Genomic DNA, 17776 nt, shown 5'->3' on the forward strand with positions numbered 1-17776 from the left:
TTCCGTGTACAACAAATTGAAATGGTGGTTCCCCATTAAAGTGGGGATTAATTCACCCTGTTAAATTAAGAAGGCAAAAGCACACAGAAATTAGTAATTCACAAAAATTACCATCCTGTTTTATACATATCTATGCAAGTTCACTTGGGGGATACAGGTGATCACATTTTAATAAAAAAAAAAGCCCCCAACAACCTCAAAATAGGTTATAATCCCATAGAAGCACAAAGTCCCCATAGAACTCAGTGGGATTTGCTCCTGTATAAACATGCACAGGCGGGACACGGGTGGCGCTGTGGGTAAAACCTCAGCGCCTAGGACTTGCCGATCGCATGGTTGGCGGTTCGAATCCCTGTGGCGAGGTGCGCTCCAGTCGTTCAGTCCCAGCGCCTGCCAACCTAGCAGTTCGAAAGCACCCCCGGGTGCAAGTATATAAATAGGGACCGCTTACTAGCGGGAAGGTAAACGGTGTTTCCGTGTGCTGTGCTGGCTCGCCAGGTGCAGCTTGTCACGCTGGCCACATGACCCGGAAGTGTCTCCGGACACCGCTGGCCCCCGGCCTCTTAAGTGAGATGGGCGCACAACCCTAGAGTCGGACACGACTGGCCCGTATGGGCAGGGGTACCTTTACCTTTTTAAACATGCACAGGATTTCACTGCAAACCCTTTTGATTTGCAAAAAGGTTACCCCACAGCAAATACTGCAGACAGCTTTGTGCAAACTTGGGTTTAATTTGTGTCCAGCAATCTTGCCAATTCCAACCCAATAATTCTTTGGATAACACAGACCACAGCCAGTTCAGATATTTGATCACAACTCCACAGCAAAGCAGCTGCAGGATGGGTTTTATAGAATCGCAGATTAAAAATCCAGGAACATCCCTCTTCGACAAGCATGCAAATGATCAACTCCCAAATGGAACTTTAAAAGCTAATCAACTACAGTGTCTTTTTTAAAAGGAGAGGGGGGTTTTTTAGCTATCAAACAGCCTATTTAACTACTGTACTGAAATTTTAAGAACGTTAGGAGAGCCTACAATGTTGAAAAGCAGATATTTCCCAACCCTAATTACTGCCAAACCACTGCATTTCAAAGGACCTGTGTTCTCCTCCCATCAATTTTCACTCCTGATCTGTGGCATTGTTTTGATATTAAAATGAAAAAGGAGAGCGAGGCTGTCCAGTATCGACTGGCAATGCACCAGAGACATGTCTCCCTTTCATTGGTTGTCTCCTTCTTTCATGCAGCCTCTTTGCCACTTCATTCTATTTGCTACCTATTCACTTGTATAGTATTCCTGTGGTGGCTCTTAATCAATCACTTCCTGTTCCCCTGCAAGGGAGCAGGGGTTTAGTTACCAGTTCTCTATTTTGCAGCCAGAGTGATTCTTCGTTAATGCTTTTAATGTTATTTGTTTAAAATAGCGAAGCAAAACAAACATTAATAAGCAACTGCTGCGCCTGAAAAGATGAAAGCAGTAATTTAAGCCCATACTCATCCTACCTCACAAAGCAGGGTTAGAGAATGGTGCTGAGAACACCAAGATCACAGGTTCGATCCCCAAATGGGACAGCTGCATATTCCTGCATTGCAGGGGGCTGGACTAGATGATCCTCAGGGTCCCTTCAACTCTAAAATTCTATAATTCAGGCAGCTTTGTAAATAAGCCTACATGAGCTAGTAGCCTGATTTCCACTTGGGTGAGCAGCTCAGTTGGATGTAAAGTCCTTCAACAACCTGCCACATTTCTGTGCTGTCCCTCATTCACCAGCCCGGCTGCAGATTAAGTCGTAATCCCATGCACTCACCTAGGGGCAACTCTCACAGGCAAGGGCTTAAATACAAGGTTGAATTGAGGATTTGCTTCCGAGGAAACTTTATTTAGGCAGTTGCCCATGGCATTGCCAAATTTCTCAAGGAGAATACACTGCTATGCTAAAGTGTTGAGCGGGTCACCTGCCTTAATTCCACATCCTGCTGATTCAGCAGTGTTAAAGGGCTCTGCCGTGGAAGCAACCTTTATCACTGGGGTGCCAACTTGAATAATATATTAGGGGGGCAGGTAACCCCCGCCCCACATAACCAATCACATGATGCAGCACACACACACCATTTGAGTGCCAATATTCATCAACTTTGCGGGGGCTGGGGCCCTGCAAATATTGTATTGGGGGAGGCAAAGGGACCTTGGTCCCTAGGAGTTGGGTCCTCTGCTCCTCTGCCTGTCCCTTACAGCTGGCAGTCAGTGACATACTGCTTCTGAATGATGGGGAAGGGTCATGGCTCAGCGACAGAGTGTCTCAGGGTCATTTTCTGACTGAGAATGCACCCTGCTTGAAACCCTGATGCACCGCTGGCAGACTATATTGAGTCAGATGGTCTGACTCTGTATAAGACAGCTTCCTTTACTCCTTCTGAGCTCCCAACCTTAGCTATAAAATCTATCCAATAAGCTTTTGGGAGATCCATCTTAAAGCACCATTTTGCCTAGTGACCGTAGCCACATCCTACAGGAGTGAATTCTTGTTCCTACTGCCAGCTCCTTGGACAAATCCAACTCTGACAGGTTCAGCAGGAGAGTTTTACTTCTCTCTCTCTCTCTCTCTCTCTCTCTCTCTCTCTCTCTCTCTCTGTCCTGGGCACTTTCCCATGTAGGACAGCTACCCAGAAGCCTTTGCAACAAGGACTCAAGGAATGCTGCATACTGTCCCACTAGATCCAGAGCTACAAAGAGTTCAAAGTTATTGCAGTTCCCTTGAATCCACGGGATAAGGAATCGAAGCAATCCCTTCCCTGAGGACAACTGATACAGGCTTGCAAGTTACACAGAAATCTTCCATGGACTAGACACTCAAAATAAGGGGGTGAGGATGGAAGATAAGAAATATAACTGCTTTTGTTGCAGCACCTATTTCAGCTCAAGCGAGAAACATACTTTGCCCCTTGTTCTCCACCTCCCCCGACCTCAACATATGGGCCAGAGGACGATTTCTGTGTAGCTTCCACACGCTAGTTGCTCCAAAGAAAGCCTTTGCTCACAAAGGCACCCTTAAAATGCACCACCAGGTTTCCTTCCAATGCAAACAGGTTTCCCTCATGTGTGGCTCCTCCGGTGCATGGTGAGGTATTTTGCCTGGGTGAACTTCCTGCCGCAATCAGAGCATGCAAAGGCCCTCTTCCCAGTTGCCGGGCCAGGCTGGGGTGCAGAGGGAGGCTTCTTGCTTGCGCCCGTCCCTCTGCCGACGGACTTAAACTCCGGCAGGGTCTTTGGGGGCTGAACGGGAAGAGGAGGGCCTTCCCCAGGGCTGGCTCTGCTCGGAAGGAGTCCAAATTTTGCCAGCTTCTCCTCGTGCGTCCTCAGGTGGGTCTGCATGATCTCCTCGTCCCGGAAGCGTTTCTCGCACCTGGGGCAGGGGTAGGGCTTCTCCTTCACCTCGCGGGCCCTCTTGAGGGCCAGCGCCCTGGCGTCGCCCGCCTGCAGGAGGTGCTGCTCCCCGCGGTGGACCCTCTGGTGGCTCTTAAGGTGCTGCAGCTGGCTGCAGGTCTTGCCGCACAGCAAGCAGCGGTAGGGGCGCTCGCCGGTGTGCATCCGGTTGTGGATGGTCAGGGTGGCCTGGTTGCGGAAGGTCTTCCCGCACTCCGCGCAGGCGTAGGGCCGCTCCCCAGTGTGCACCCGGAGGTGGCTGATGAGCGGCTGCTTCTGCGAGTAGCGCTTCCCGCACGTGGTGCACGAGAAGGGCTTCTCACCCGTGTGGACGCGCTGGTGGCTCTCCACATGGTGCTTCTGGCTGAAGCGCTTCCCGCACTGCTGGCAGGAGAAGGGCCGCTCCCCAATGTGCACTTTCATGTGGGCCACCAGGATCTGCTTGAGCCGGAAGCTGCGCCCGCACTCGGGGCAGGAGAAGGGCCGCTCGCTCGAGTGGGTCCCGTGGTGCTTGCGCAAATCCTGCTTCTTGTTGAAGCTCTTTCCGCACTGGGCGCAGGTGTGGGGCTTCCTGGGGCCCAGGGTGGCCCCAAGCTGGCGCAGGAGCTGGAGCTTGGCCGTCAGGCACTTCCGCACCTTGGGGCTGGCGTCGCTGGCCGCAGGGTCCTCCTTCTTGCGCAGGTGGGTCTTGATGTGCCGTTTCAGGTCCCCCCGCGAGGGGAAGCCCTTGGGGCACAAGTGGCACTTGAAGGGCCGCTCCCCGGTGTGCGTCCGGATGTGAATGACCATTGCCACGTTGCTCAGGAAGCTCTTGCCACACTCGGGGCACTCGGGGGGCTTAGTCTTCAGCGTCGACTTTGGGGGACCCTTGTCCTCGTCCTGTGTGCTCGCCGCCCGGGTCACCGGCTTCTCCGTTCTGGAAAGGTGGACCACCTTCTTCCTCTTGCACCGCCGGACAGGGACTGCCCCTCTGCCTTCGTCCTCATCTTCCATCCTGATCCCATCTCCTGCAGGGAAGAAAGGGAAAGGGAGAGTCTCGCCATCACTGACTCGGGGAGAAACCCCATGTTCAGTCCCTGAGAAGAGCTTCATTTGATCTTAGGGGTCCTTGCAGCGGGATCACATTCACCCGGTGCTATACCAGCTGCATTGGCTCCTGGTGGAGTACAGGATCAGGTTCAAGGTGCTGGTTTTAACCTTTAAAGCCCTATACGGCCTAGGACCCTCGTACCTATGGGACCGCCTCTCCTGGTATGTCCCACGGAGGACCTTACGGTCTTCAAACAAAAATATCTTGGAGATCCCGGGCCACAGGGAGTTTAGGCTGGCCTCAACTAGAGCCAGGGCTTTTTTGGCCGTGGTCCCAATCTGTGGGACGCTCTGTCCCAAGAGACTCAGGCCCTGCGGGACTTGACATCTTTCCGCAAGACAGAGCTGTTCCACCGGGCCTTTGGCCAGGGCACAGACTGACCACCTCCTTTGGCAATCCTCACAGAACTCTAGCCCAATGGTTGCCATTAATTTGATTTGAACTGATTTTATAATGAATTGATTTTAGAACGCAGTATTATTTTACTGTTGTTAGGCGCTCTGAGCCCGTCTTCTGCTGGGGAGGGTGGGATATAAATAAGATGATATTATTATTATTATTATTATTATTATTATTATTATTATTATTGCATTATGAAAAAAGCTTTAATAAAATTGTGTTTTAAAAAAAGAACCGGCTACTGGAACAGAAAACACCCTGTTCCAGCGATATCTCTGGGGGGGCGGGGGAACTAAATATGAGAAGTAATTGGGCAACATATAGAGAGCTGCTAACTGAAGTAGAACAGGTTAAATTGAAAGATTTTGAAGAGATAAGAGATTTATTAACCGATTGGCTACAGTTTCACCATCTAAATGATATCTTTTAGATAGATAAAAAGAAAGGTTTCAGCTATGAGACCTCAAGATTTGAAAAAGGCTTGTTTGAAAATGTATAATTACTTTTGGAATGGCATACAAAGGATGGGCAGGTTAAATCTGTAATGATACACTGGGCGAGGTGTTTGGGGCATAATATTCAGCTTTCAAATTGGGAAAGCTTATGGAAAACTGATTTGAAATTTTTGACATGTTGTGGTGGCGCCCACCCTGTGTAGATAAGTGACTATACAACTTTTAGAAGACCTCTGAAGGCAGCCCTGTGTATGTTTTTATTTATGCTGGAAGCCTCCCAGATGGGCAGGGTACAAATAAGTATATTACTATCATTATCGCTAGGATGACTAGACTTGTGTCTCCTCTTCCAGGGGTAGGAGCCATTTTGGCCTCCTTGCCTCTGGTCAGCTTGGCAGACCCATTTTTTCCTCTGTGAGGAAAAAAAGTAAAAATCATCCCTCGGTACCACAGCCTTTGTGGTTCCTCTCTGGCCTTCAGGTTATCTGTATCTCCCTCAGGGACTTAAGGGGAGAGGAATCTGGTGAGGAATCTAAGGGGATCAGAATAGGCAAAATGGGAGACATAGGAGCGGTCCTCTAGCTGAGGCGTTTTCCCGCCTTTTTTTCCTTCCGGGGAGCGTTTCCATGGCAACAGCCTCCAGAAGGCCGCAGCCAAATAAATGCAGAATGCCTAATTCCCTCAGAAGATTCCCCCCGCCCCCAAAGAATTTAAAGTTACTTCATTTCATAAAAATTTAGATACGCTGGATCGTAAGGGGGAAAAAGCCCCAAAGCTTTTTAGGCAAAAAGAAGGGTGGTAGTTGGAGGCATTTGGACACGAGTTTCGGTTCTAAATTATCTGAAATATAGATGGAATTGCCTCACGAGCCTGGGAGGAGTTTGGGGGGGGTCTGCATCCAGGACGGATCGGGATGAGTCTACAGCACGAAACTACGGCTTAACTTCGAGGTAAAAAGACTGATCTTTGTACTTATGGTTATGTCCGTATCCCAAGTTTCCCTCAGGGTGACAAACATGGCCGCCTCATGGCAACTGGCAGCCCTGCGAGGTAGGCCAGGAGGAGAGACGGGGACCGGCTCAATTCCAGCGCTAGGGAACTGGAGGAGGGGATTTGAACCCGTGTCCCAATCCTGGTTCACATCCCGAGATGCTGCCGGTCAGAGTTTGCATTATCTGTGAGGTCAGCGCCACGTAGGCCCGACCGCAACACCAGTAAGGACCAGTTACGGTGGGGGGGCAAGGAAAGGCCTCTTTGCAAGCCTCCCCCCAACCCCCCCAACTCACCCAGCCAGGGGCTGTGGGGTCTCTTCCATTTGGGGGTCTCGAGGGGCTCTTCCATGCAAGGCTCCTCTTCGCGCTCGATTTTGCAGATGATCTCGGGTTTGGCGGACGGGTGCCCTGTCGTGGGAGCAGAGGACAGCATCTTTATTTCCCCTTCATTCCTTGCAAGGATATAGCATCCTTTTCTCCTGGTGGTGCATGTGGCAGTGATCTATTGCAGTGGCGTAGTGTGGGGGGTGCAGGGGGCGCCGGCCGCAACATCTGGGGGTTAGGGTTAGGGGGCGCAAATCCACGGGTTCGGGGCTGCAAATCCACGGGTTCGGGGCTGCAAATTACTTGCCTTGCCCCGGGTGCTGACAACCCATGCTACGCCACTGATCTATTGGGGGGTGGGAGGTTGATGAGGATCACGCGATTGACCAGGATTGACCAGGGACGCCCCACGATCGACCGGTAGATCGCGATCGACTTGTTGGACTTGACTGCAATACGCTAACCACTGAGCTAGATTTCAAATCACTGCCGGTTTTTTTATAGTGGGAGTAGATCGCAGTCTCTTGGGAGTTGGACATGCCTGGCGTATTGTATGGGTTTCTTAAGTGGTTTGAAATGATGACAACTATTTCTAGCTCTTCTTAATGACATAGTGATAAATTGCCTCGAGATGCATGCGGAAAGAAAGTCATAAAATAAATAAATAGCAATACCTGTTCTGCATTTGAAAGAACTCTTTATATTTTAGTGTAGTGACACCCTGGAACTCCCTGCCTCTTGACATCAGGCAGGCACCTTCACTGCACTCTTTTCGGCACCTCTGGGTCCGCTTAGCACACTTTGGGAGCACACTGCATTACAGAGATGATTTGTGGCTGGGTGATGGCACTGCCCTTCCCTTCCTCCCGCACCCTCTACAAAGGTGCTCCAAAGAGTTGGGGGAACCCCCAGAACAGATTTAGGGGGCATGTAACAGTATTGACAGAATGCCTGGTTTCCATCATTATTTTAATTGCGTAATGTATTTTATTCTGTTTTACGTACTTTGTTCTGTAATGTCTTTGGCCACACAAATAAATAATATTCGCATTCATGAGTAATATATCAGTCATGTGGGATGTAATCCACTGGGAGCAGTCAAATACAACATTCCTTGTTTTCCTAGAGTGGACATGCAAGGGGATGTTTGGTCCAGCCAGTCGAAACTTCCTGTTCCTCCTGGCCTGGAGCATCTTTCCTTGCATGTGACTAGTGGGTGGGCGTGATCTTTCCAGACCTGATAAAAGGACAAGGCATGCTGCCACTTTCTCTCTTTCCCATCTTCCTTTCGTCCTGTAAACTTCCTGGAATGAACTGCTGGCTGCCAGCCAAGCAGTCCCTCAGGTCATCTTCCTTATGGGATAAACCTGTTAGTATAAGTTTGTAACTTTAAGCTAAGGGATCACACTGTGCTCTGCCTGATCATGAGTAAACTTTCTTTTTATCGCTTATGAATAAGAATGTGGTGTCTTTATTCTTTTAGGAGGGACTCAAGGGGTCTTACCAGGAAAATACTGGAACACAATGAGGACAAGCCAGATTGAATTGTGCATTGCCTTAAGAAACTCACATGCGTTTGCAACTAGTTTTCTGCTGTGTAAAGGGGAACACACTCTGCTAAGTAAAGAAACTTGCTAACGCAAGTTAGGAAGGATATTAACAAATAATATATCTTCTCCTGTCACCCTGAACATTCCCACAAATCATACTAGCAACCTAAGGTTATAAATAGGAGCATCCCTCTAGCATTCCTTTCTAGGTACCAGGTTGCTTATTAGTTCTTGTATACCATGCCAGGACTCCTACAGAAGCCTATCCAGCAGCCTCCTCGTGGACGGTCTGTCAAGTGAAGGAACCAGCTGTATCCAAAGCATCTGGGGACATGTTCAGGGGAAACCTTACTGTTCCCTGGGAGACAAGGGTTCAAATCCCCGCTCAGCTAAGAAGTTCACAGGGTGACCTAGGACCAGTCACTGCCTCTCAGCCTAACCTACCTCTCAGCATTGTTGTGGGAATTAAAGGAGGAGGGGGGGAACCACGTACGCCATCTTGAGCAACTTGGGAGGAAAAAAGTGGGATAGAAATGCAATGAAATAAAATGGCAAATGGTTGCTGCTGTTGCAATCTGGTCCTGCATGCAGGCTTCCCACTCAGGCATCTGGCTCGGCCACCATGAGAATCTGATAGCAGACAAGATGTGCTCTCTTTGGCCTCATCTGGCAGCCATCTGATGCTCTTATGCAGGAACCAAGTTGGTGAAATGCTGGTCTAAAGTCAAACAAAAAGTTTCGGACTGGTGCTTGGTCTACAGTTTGCAGATTGCAAAATCTTACACCGGCCCCCACGTCAGTTCAACAAAGAGATCCTGTCCCCACTGCAAACCCTGACATCTCTATGCCAGGATCATTCATCTGCTGTCTCCAGTCTCTGAGGAACATCAAAGGACACCTGTCAGGGAATGAGAGAGATCCTTACCCAGCGAGGTGACCGCTTCATAGTTGTCCACCATCACGGCCCGGTAGAGGTCCTTCTGCCATTCTGCTAGCTCTGCCCACTCCGCCGAGGAGAAATAGACAGCCACGTCCTCAAACATCACCTGCGGCAATGAGAAAGGGAACCTGGGATGGAGTTCTGGACGGTTCCCTCTGCTAGTGGGTGTGATGACGACAGCCCTCACAGGCCTCATCCTGCCTCGCAGGGGACTGGGCTGAATGACTCTTGGGGTCCCTTCCAAGTCTGCAATTCTGTGATTCTAGCTCTTATGCACTGAGGGCTCTCTCTGTGTTTGCTAGGGCCAGTCAAGAGAGGAGGATGGAAGATGGATGGGCTAGAAAGAAGGAAAGGCATCCATAGACAAAACAGAGCCACAGAGTATGGCCGGAGGTCCACATTTAGACTTTGGAGGTTGGACGAGATGAGCCTTGGAATCCCTTCTAGCTCTACACATCTGTGAGCTGCTCCTATTAGACAGCAGACCGTCCTTTGAAGCCTTACACCTTCTTTCCCCAGAAAGCACTTGCAATTCAAACCTTTATCTTAATTGCCAGCACTTGCAATTCAAACCTGTAACTGGTTAAGAGATCAGAACCACGAACTCCACCCTAGAACAAAACATGGCTTGCAGTTAGTCTAAGCATCCAACTCCACAGGACACCAAATCCTTAAAAATCTGTTTCTCGGTTGTCAGGAAGTCCTGATGGTTTCCATTGTGTTTCATTTGCTTATTTTTTTGTATACTGCCCTTCATCTGAAGATGACAGGTCAGTTCACACTAAAATACAAAATAAGAACCCAAAATGCATAATAAAAGCAAAAACAAAAACAAACAAGGAATCCCCTCCTAATTTGTTGTAAAATTAAACACCCAATTGCCTTTCCATTTTTTAAAAACCCTTCCTTTCAAATAGCAGAACTAGAGGATGGAGACATTGGCAATGCTTCATGACGTGCTACGGATGATATTGGAAGCAGAATCCCAGTCCAGTATTTCTGTCCTCCCACAGCTCCAGCAAAGGGTCCACGAAACCCTCTTCCACGTTTCCGACACTGAGCTGATCAACAGTATACCTTCCAAATTTAAAGGCATTAGGTGCCACCAAGAGAGAAACTGCTTTACTTCAAGTCAGCAGAGGCGGAATATTATCTACCAAGGAAAAGGTGGAGCTCTCTCCTCCAATCTCATGCGCGCACAAAACCTTCTGTAATTAAAGTCCTCCATTTTCTCCAGCGGACATATTATGGTTGACTTTTAAAAGCGGAGTTTGGTGCTACTTTAACCATTCAGGAAGGGCTTCCAGATTTATAGGCTCTTCCCGGGGGTATTAGGCTGCTGCAATTGTTGAATATCCAGCAAACACTTCAACTGCAACCATTTATAAAAGGGGGGAGCTCTCCTACTGCCCCCTCCGCCGCATATATGATCACATATTCTCAATAAGCTGTGCTTTTCACCAGATGGCATAATTATCTTGTACCCTATTCCAATTTAATTGCTCAGAGTGGCTTAGACAATTGTCAGGAGGTTGCAGGACTTTGTTTTAATCTATATCTGTCCCAGATTTTTATAGCTGGATGGAGGATGGGGTGTCATTGTGCCACACTGCCTTTAAAATTAATCCAAGGCATTCTTAGAAAAGACATAACGGCAATGCAAAATTTCTCTGTTCAAGCTGCAGTCAATAATAATAATAATAATAATAAACAACCACCTGTGTGCTATCCAGGTGTCAAAAGGTAGTATATAACTGTTTCCATATGCAAACTCATTCTATTTGCATGATCAATAATGGCAATGCACTAGGGTGCTCAGATCTCCCAACCCACCAGTATTGTTCTAGAAGCACCTATTGAACACTGATCCAGTCTGGTGTAGTAGTTAAGAGTGTGTAGGACTGGGACCTGGGTTCAAATCCCCATTTAGCCATGAAGCTCACTAGGTGACCTTGGGCTTGTCACTCACACACAACCTAACCTACCTCTCAGGGTTGTTGTGGGGATATGTTGTAAAGCACGGGATTCAGGGTTGTGGGTTCGAGCCCCAGGTTGAGCAAAAGATTCTTGCGTTGAAGGGGGGTAGGACTAGATGACCACCGTGGTCCCTTCCAAGTCTGCTCTTCTAGGATTCTATAGGGAGTGGGAAGAACCATGTAGACCACCTTGGGCTCCTTGGAGGAAAAGGTGAGATATAAATGCAAAGGCTGGCGCAACACATTTCACACCAAGACGATGCGGAATGGTGCCTCACGCAAGTGGAGGAAGGGGGTGTATTTTTTTAAGGATTCCCATGGGGTGGGGGGGACAAAACCTGCACATCCCTGCAGGAGCCATTACACCAGAGACAACATTCTTGCCCCGGTGTCCTACTTTCCTATCTGCAAAGTGGTTTATTTTTTAAAATATATCTTTTTTTTAAAAAAATAAATAAATTTTATTTAACATAATTATTACAAAATACAAGCAAAATACTACAAATACATACATATATACATTTTTCAGATAAGCACACACATATAAAAAAGAACAAAAAAGAAAAAAGGAAGAAAAGAAAAAAATAAGAAGAAAAATTGGAAGAAGAAGAAAAATTGGAAGAATTTCTTCCAAATTTATTCTACAAATATCTCAATAATAAAATTTCATTGATTGACTTCCATCGCTTACACTGCACTTCCTATATACATTTTAAGCAAATTTGTATCTGTTATTCCATATTTTCCCCATACAATCTCATACATATATTCTAATCAAACAAAGTGGAAAGGAAAATTTTATGGACAAAATAAATATATTTTTTTAATGTGGAAGGGAACATTAAAAAATCCCCTCTCAGAATACGTAAAACTATGGAAGCCACGGTGCTCTTGCGCTTGAACTCTGCTTGCTCACTTCCACAGGAATCTCTTCTTATATGTTCTTGAAATACTGGAACTCAACAAAGCAATCCAAGGAAGCTTCAGGACAGAAAAGAAAGGAGGGCTTCTTTATGCACCTGGGGTCAGGTAGCAATGCCAATTGTGGGAAACCACAGGAGGGCAGACTGCTCTTGTGCTCGGGTCCTACTGGGGCTTCTGTTTGGCCGCTGCGAGAACATGATGCTGGACTAGAGATGTGTGACTGGCCTCATCCAGCAGCAGCAGAAGAAGAGGAGTTCGGATTTGATATCCTGCTTTATCACTACCCGAAGGAGTCTCAAAGCGGCTAACAATCTCCTTTCCCTTCCTCTCCGACAACAAACACTCTGTGAGGTGAGTGGGGCTGAGAAACTTCAAAGAAGTGTGACTAGCCCAAGGTCACCCAGCAGCTGCATGTGGAGGAGCGGAGACGCGAACCCGGTTCCCCAGATTACGAGACTATGGCTCTTAACCACTACACCACACTGGCTCTCCTTATGTTGAATTCTGATGCTGGAGGAGACTCTTGAGAGTCCCATGGGCTGCAAGAAGTTCAAACCTCTCCATTCTGAAGGAAATCAGCCCTGAGTGCTCACTGGAAGGACAGATCCTGAAGCTGAGGCTCCAAGAAGTCTCCCTGGAAAAGACCCTGATGCTGGGAAAGATGGAGGGAACAAGGAGAAGGGGACGGCAGAGGATGAGATGGTGGGACAGTGTTCTCGAAGCGACCAGCATGAGTTTGACCAAACTGCGGGAGGCAGTGAAAGGCAGGAGGGCCTGGCGTGCTCTGGTCCAGGGGGTCATGAAGAGTTGGAAATGACTAAACAACAATATGTTCTCATGTAAAGGAGACCCTCCCTGCCTGAGACCCCAGAGAGCTGCTGCCAGTCAGGGAACACTGTGTTAGATGGTTCTATAGTCTGGTGAGATACAGCTTCCTGCGTTGCTTAACAGCTTGCTGCCTTCCTCCAATCAGCTGCTTCCATTTCAGGGGCAGAGGATCCACTCAAAACAACAATAGCACTGGTGTTCAGGGAAGAGTGCCTCTTTCCCACAGATTGAGGGGCCAGCGCTCATCTAGAATAAAGTGGCACAGTCACCGGGGGCAGTCGCTGAATGGCATCTCTCTCATCAGGGACACAGCACCGAAACTCACCCCGTCTCAGGGCAGCGTGATCTGAACTGCAGATTGCGGGTTTGCTTGGGCAAAGTCTTAGGTGCGCTTTCTTACATTTGTCTGAGCAGTTGTGTAGGATAAGGAAGGTGCCTCGAAGAAGAAGAAGGGCTTCCTGCTTCAGGATCACCCACTGAAGTTTGTGTGTTTGTTTTTATTTTATTTTTTAATGTATTTTTATTAAAGATTTTCTTGATTTACAAAGGTATGTGCAATGTCCCTCTCTCGTATTCCCCCCCCCCCCCACACATAACATTTTTTATTTTACAAATCGGTTTCATTTGTTGAGACATTAGGAAGAAAAGAGGGAAAGAGGTGGAGGGGGGAAGATGAGTGTGGGGGGGTGTCAGGTGGCGATGATTCTATTTTACTTAATATATGTGTGGGGTTTTGTGTCAGTGTTGCTTGTGCAGGGTTCTCTGCTGTTCGCTTGTGTTCTTTTGGTGGTGAGAGAGGTTGGGGTTGGCCTAGGGTGTGACTGTTCATTTGTGGTTGTCTGTGGTGGCCTTTGTTTTCATGTGTGAGTGGGGTGGGTGGGTGTTTTAGATCAGGTTAGCCGTATTGATTTGTATGGTGTGTTTGTTTTTATAAACGTTTTTATTACATTTTTGAAAGAACAATTAACAAGCTCAACAAAACATAACGCGAAGGTCCCAGTTGAGTTCCAGGGGAGCATTTAGGTACATAGCATAGTAGACTGTAACATTTCCAACTCTCGTAAGTCTCTCCAAAGATGTCATAGAATAATTGAATTGTAGAGTTCGAAAGGGACCCCCAAAGGTCATCTAGTCCAACCCCCTGCAAATCAGAAATCACAGCTAAAGAATCCACAACAGATGGTAACCTAACCTATGTTTCAAAACCTTGAATGAAGTCCGTTCCACTGTTGAACAGCTCTTGTTGTCAGAAAGTTATTCCTGATATATTAGTTGGGATCTCTTTTCTTGTAACTGGAAGGCATTGATTGGAGTCCTACCCTCCAGAGCAGGAGAAAACAAGCTTATTCCCTCTCCCATGGGACAGCCCTTCAGATATTTGAAGATGCCTACCATATCTTCTCTCATTCTTCTCTTCTCCAGGCTAAACATACCCAAATCCCTCAATCGTTCCTCATAAGGCTTGGTTTCAATCATCTTTGAAGTGCTTTATCATCTTAACAACATAGTGATATGATACCAGCGAGACTGGTGACTGGGAGTGGCCGCCGGGACCACATAACACCGGTTCTGAGAGATCTGCATTGGCTCCCAGTATGTTTCCGAGCACGATTCAAAGTGTTGGTGCTGACCTTTAAAGCCCTAAACGGCCTCGGTCCTGTATACCTGAAGGAGCGTCTCCACCCCCATCGTTCAGCCCGGACACTGAGATCCAGCGCCGAGGGCCTTCTGGCGGTTCCCTCATTGCGAAAAGTGAGGCTACAGGGAACCAGACAGAGGGCCTTCTCGGTAGCGGCGCCCGCCCTGTGGAACGCCCTCCCATCAGATGTCAAAGAGATAAAGAATTACCTGACGTTCAGAAGACATCTTAAGGCAGCCCTGTTCAGGAAAGTTTTTAATATGTAATGCTGTACGGTTTTTAACACTGATTGGGAGCCGCCCAGAGTGGCTGGGGAAAACTCAGCCAGATGGGCGGGGTATAAATAAATTATTATTATTATTATTATTATTATTATTATTATTATTATTATTATATGATAATAATGTTCTTATTTCTTACCTTCTGTTCTCCAGTACCTCTAATGTGACCCACCTTAACATTTTTGTTCAGGCCTAACTCTGTTCTCACCTCTTCATTACCTCTGTTTCCTTACTGGCATTTAAAATGGCTACATTGCTCAAGCATAGGTAAACCCTCCATCAAAGAAAACTCTCTTGGAGCCAGAGGGAAGGAACATGGTGATCGACCACCTGGTGTCAGGCTGCTATGGCAAGCCAGTTGTCCTCAGCCAGATCTGCTCTGGATAGATGGAGGATTATTATGTATGTACAGTGGTACCTCTGGTTACGAACGGGATCCGTTCCAGAGCCTGTTCGCAACCTGAAAGGAACGCAACCCGCCTTTGCGCGTCGTGACTCACTGCTTCTGCGCATGCGCATGGCATCATTTTGTGCATCTGCGCATGCGCGAGTGGCGAAACCCGGAAGTAACCACGGGACGCAACCTGAAAAAACGTATCATGAAGCAAATGTAACAAGAGGTATGACTATTTATCATCACTGTCCCCAACCATCCTGTAGCAGTGAGTTCCAAGGAGCGAATGTGCAAGATGCACGAAATCAGCTTGCCACTCCCAATTTTTCACCATCCTGTCTGTTACATCTTTCTCCCCATCCCAGCACACAAATAAATAATATTTTGGCCAACTTTCTGCTTCTACCTTTAAACACGCCTGCTGAAAATGTTTTTATTCCTCCAGGCCCACGCAGGCAATTAAGAATACGTATTATCGTAATAGTTAACTGATGCCTGATTTTCACTTTTATACGGTTTCTTCGCACGTACTACTGTGAACCACTTTGATTTTATTTTAATGAAATAGCAACATGCAAATATTTTAATAAACAAACAAACCTACTGACCTCCAGATGCTTTGGACTACAACTCCCATCAGCCCCCAGGCAGCACAGGCCTGCCCCCATCAGCTACACCAGGGGTCAGCAAACTTTTTCAGCAGGGGGCCAGTCCACTCTGCCTCAGACCTTGTGGGGGGCAATGAACAAATTCCTATGCCCCACAAATAATTTTAAATAAAAGCACACATTCTACTCATGTGAAAACACCAGGCAGGCCCCACAAATAACCCAGAGGTGCATTTTAAATAAAAGGGCCCATTCCAGGAGCCAGACATGTCTTTTGGGGCGGGCTGGCCTGCCTCCATCATATTCCAGCCCTGATTTAAACCGCAGCTGGTCCCCCAAAAATACCCTCCCCGCTGCCCTCCTTAATAGTCTCACCGAAATTGCGGGATTCCTTAGCTCCCCTCGCCTCCCTCTGGACCCACCTTCGCTGAGCAGGTGTGTGGACGGGGGGAAATAACCATTCCCAGTGCATCAAAAAGACGACTCCCCATTTAAAGCCTCTCTTTATCGTTATTTAGATTTAGGGGGTTGTTACCTCTTTAGGGTTGGGGGCGCAGAGGGACCCTTTTTCCTGCCTCCCAAGCCCACTGGGGAAGAGTGTGGGGCCACTCTGCACGTGCTCAGAGGCGCCCTTGCTGCAGCGCCAGGGCTGGAAGCGGGTGGCGTTTGGGACTCTGCTCTCTCCCTGCAGAAAGGGGAGAGTAAAGGCGAGCGCCGCCCCCTCCCCGGGAAAGACGTCTCCAGCTGTGGCTGCTGCTGCTGCAAGGCCTGGCACCTGCCCCCTTACCTGTGCATGAGCCCCCGAGGCCATGGCGGGGCGCAGGACAAAGGCAGAATGCAGACTGCAGCAGGAGGCGGCTCCCCGGACGCCTCCGCCGCTGCTGCTTCTTGCTAGGCGGATTAAAGGCGCCCCGGACGCCTGTCCAGACCAGAGCAGGCGATGCGGGATGCTGCAATCTCCAGGAGGAGGAGGAGGAGGAGGAGGAGGAGGAGGAGGAGGAAGAGCAGCTCTCGGCCTTCCAGCCTCGCCTCCCGGAGCATCCTGGGAAATGGAGTCCGGCCTGGGGAGCGGGCCCTGGGAAAAGGCAACGCTGGGAAAACGTGGTCTCTTCTTTTCTGGAGGGGGTTTGTCAGAGGCTCTCAGCCCCTTTCCTCTCCCATTGCAGGTGCTGTGAAAGGACTCGGGACATAGGAATCTAGGAAGATGCTTAACACTAAGTCTGGCTCCAGCAAGGTCCACCAAGCTCACTACTGCCTGCACCATAGCTGTCAACTTTCAGATTTGAAAATAAGGGATCAGCAGCCTCACCTGTCCTGGGGACAGTCTACGGGATATCTAACAATACAGTATAGCAGCAGGAAATGGCGCTGGAATAAGGGAATTTCCCGCAAAAAAGGGAAGGTTGACAGCTATGGCCTGCACAGGCAGGCAGCAGCAGTGGCTCTCCAGGGTTTCAGGCAGGAAGCCTCTCCCAGATCTACCTGGGATTAAAACCTGGGACTTTCTGGGGGTCAAGCAGATGATCTGCCACCAAGCTGCGGCCCTGTGCCAGGCATCTAGGAAGTGGCCTTATTTAAAATTTTATACATTTATTGCATTTATATGCCACCCTTTCCTCCAGGGAGCTCAAGGCAGCATGTATATGGTTTTCCCTCCTCATTTAATCAGGTAGGTTAGTCTGAGAAGAAACGACTGGCAGTGAGCTTCAGGCCCGAGTGCACATTTGATCCCTGGTCTCCCAGGTCCTAGTCCGACGCTCTAGCCACTGCACAACATTGCCTCTTATACCAAGTCAGACCACTGGCCCATCAAGCTCAGTATTGACTACACTGGCTGGCAGCGGCTGTCCAGGATTTCAGGCAGAGGGATCTCCTAGGCCTAGGTGATGCCATCAGGTCTTGAACCAGGAACCTTACGCATGCTCCTTAGGTTGCATGTTTTATTGAAGGC

At 48.4% G+C, this 17776-nt stretch overlaps 2 protein-coding genes across 2 annotated transcripts in view; both read right to left on the bottom strand.

The window, feature by feature from the left end:
- LOC310827765 (zinc finger protein 783-like) overlaps window positions 1–17776 on the bottom strand; it is a 130314-nt gene that overhangs the window by 27293 nt on the left and 85245 nt on the right. The window lies entirely within an intron of this gene.
- On the bottom strand, window positions 91–17089 carry LOC310828596 (uncharacterized protein; the record flags this gene model as incomplete). The annotated part of the gene is made up of 5 exons (XM_083706212.1): window positions 91–258; window positions 632–4432; window positions 6656–6769; window positions 9161–9281; window positions 16613–17089. The coding sequence occupies 4 exons, from the start codon at window positions 17087–17089 to the stop codon at window positions 3096–3098; spliced, it is 2049 nt and encodes a 682-aa protein (XP_083562338.1). The 3' UTR covers window positions 91–258; window positions 632–3095.

This window comes from Podarcis gaigeae, assembly GCF_964106915.1.
Source record: "Podarcis gaigeae genome assembly, chromosome: 12".
NCBI classification, from domain to species: Eukaryota; Metazoa; Chordata; class Lepidosauria; order Squamata; family Lacertidae; genus Podarcis; species Podarcis gaigeae.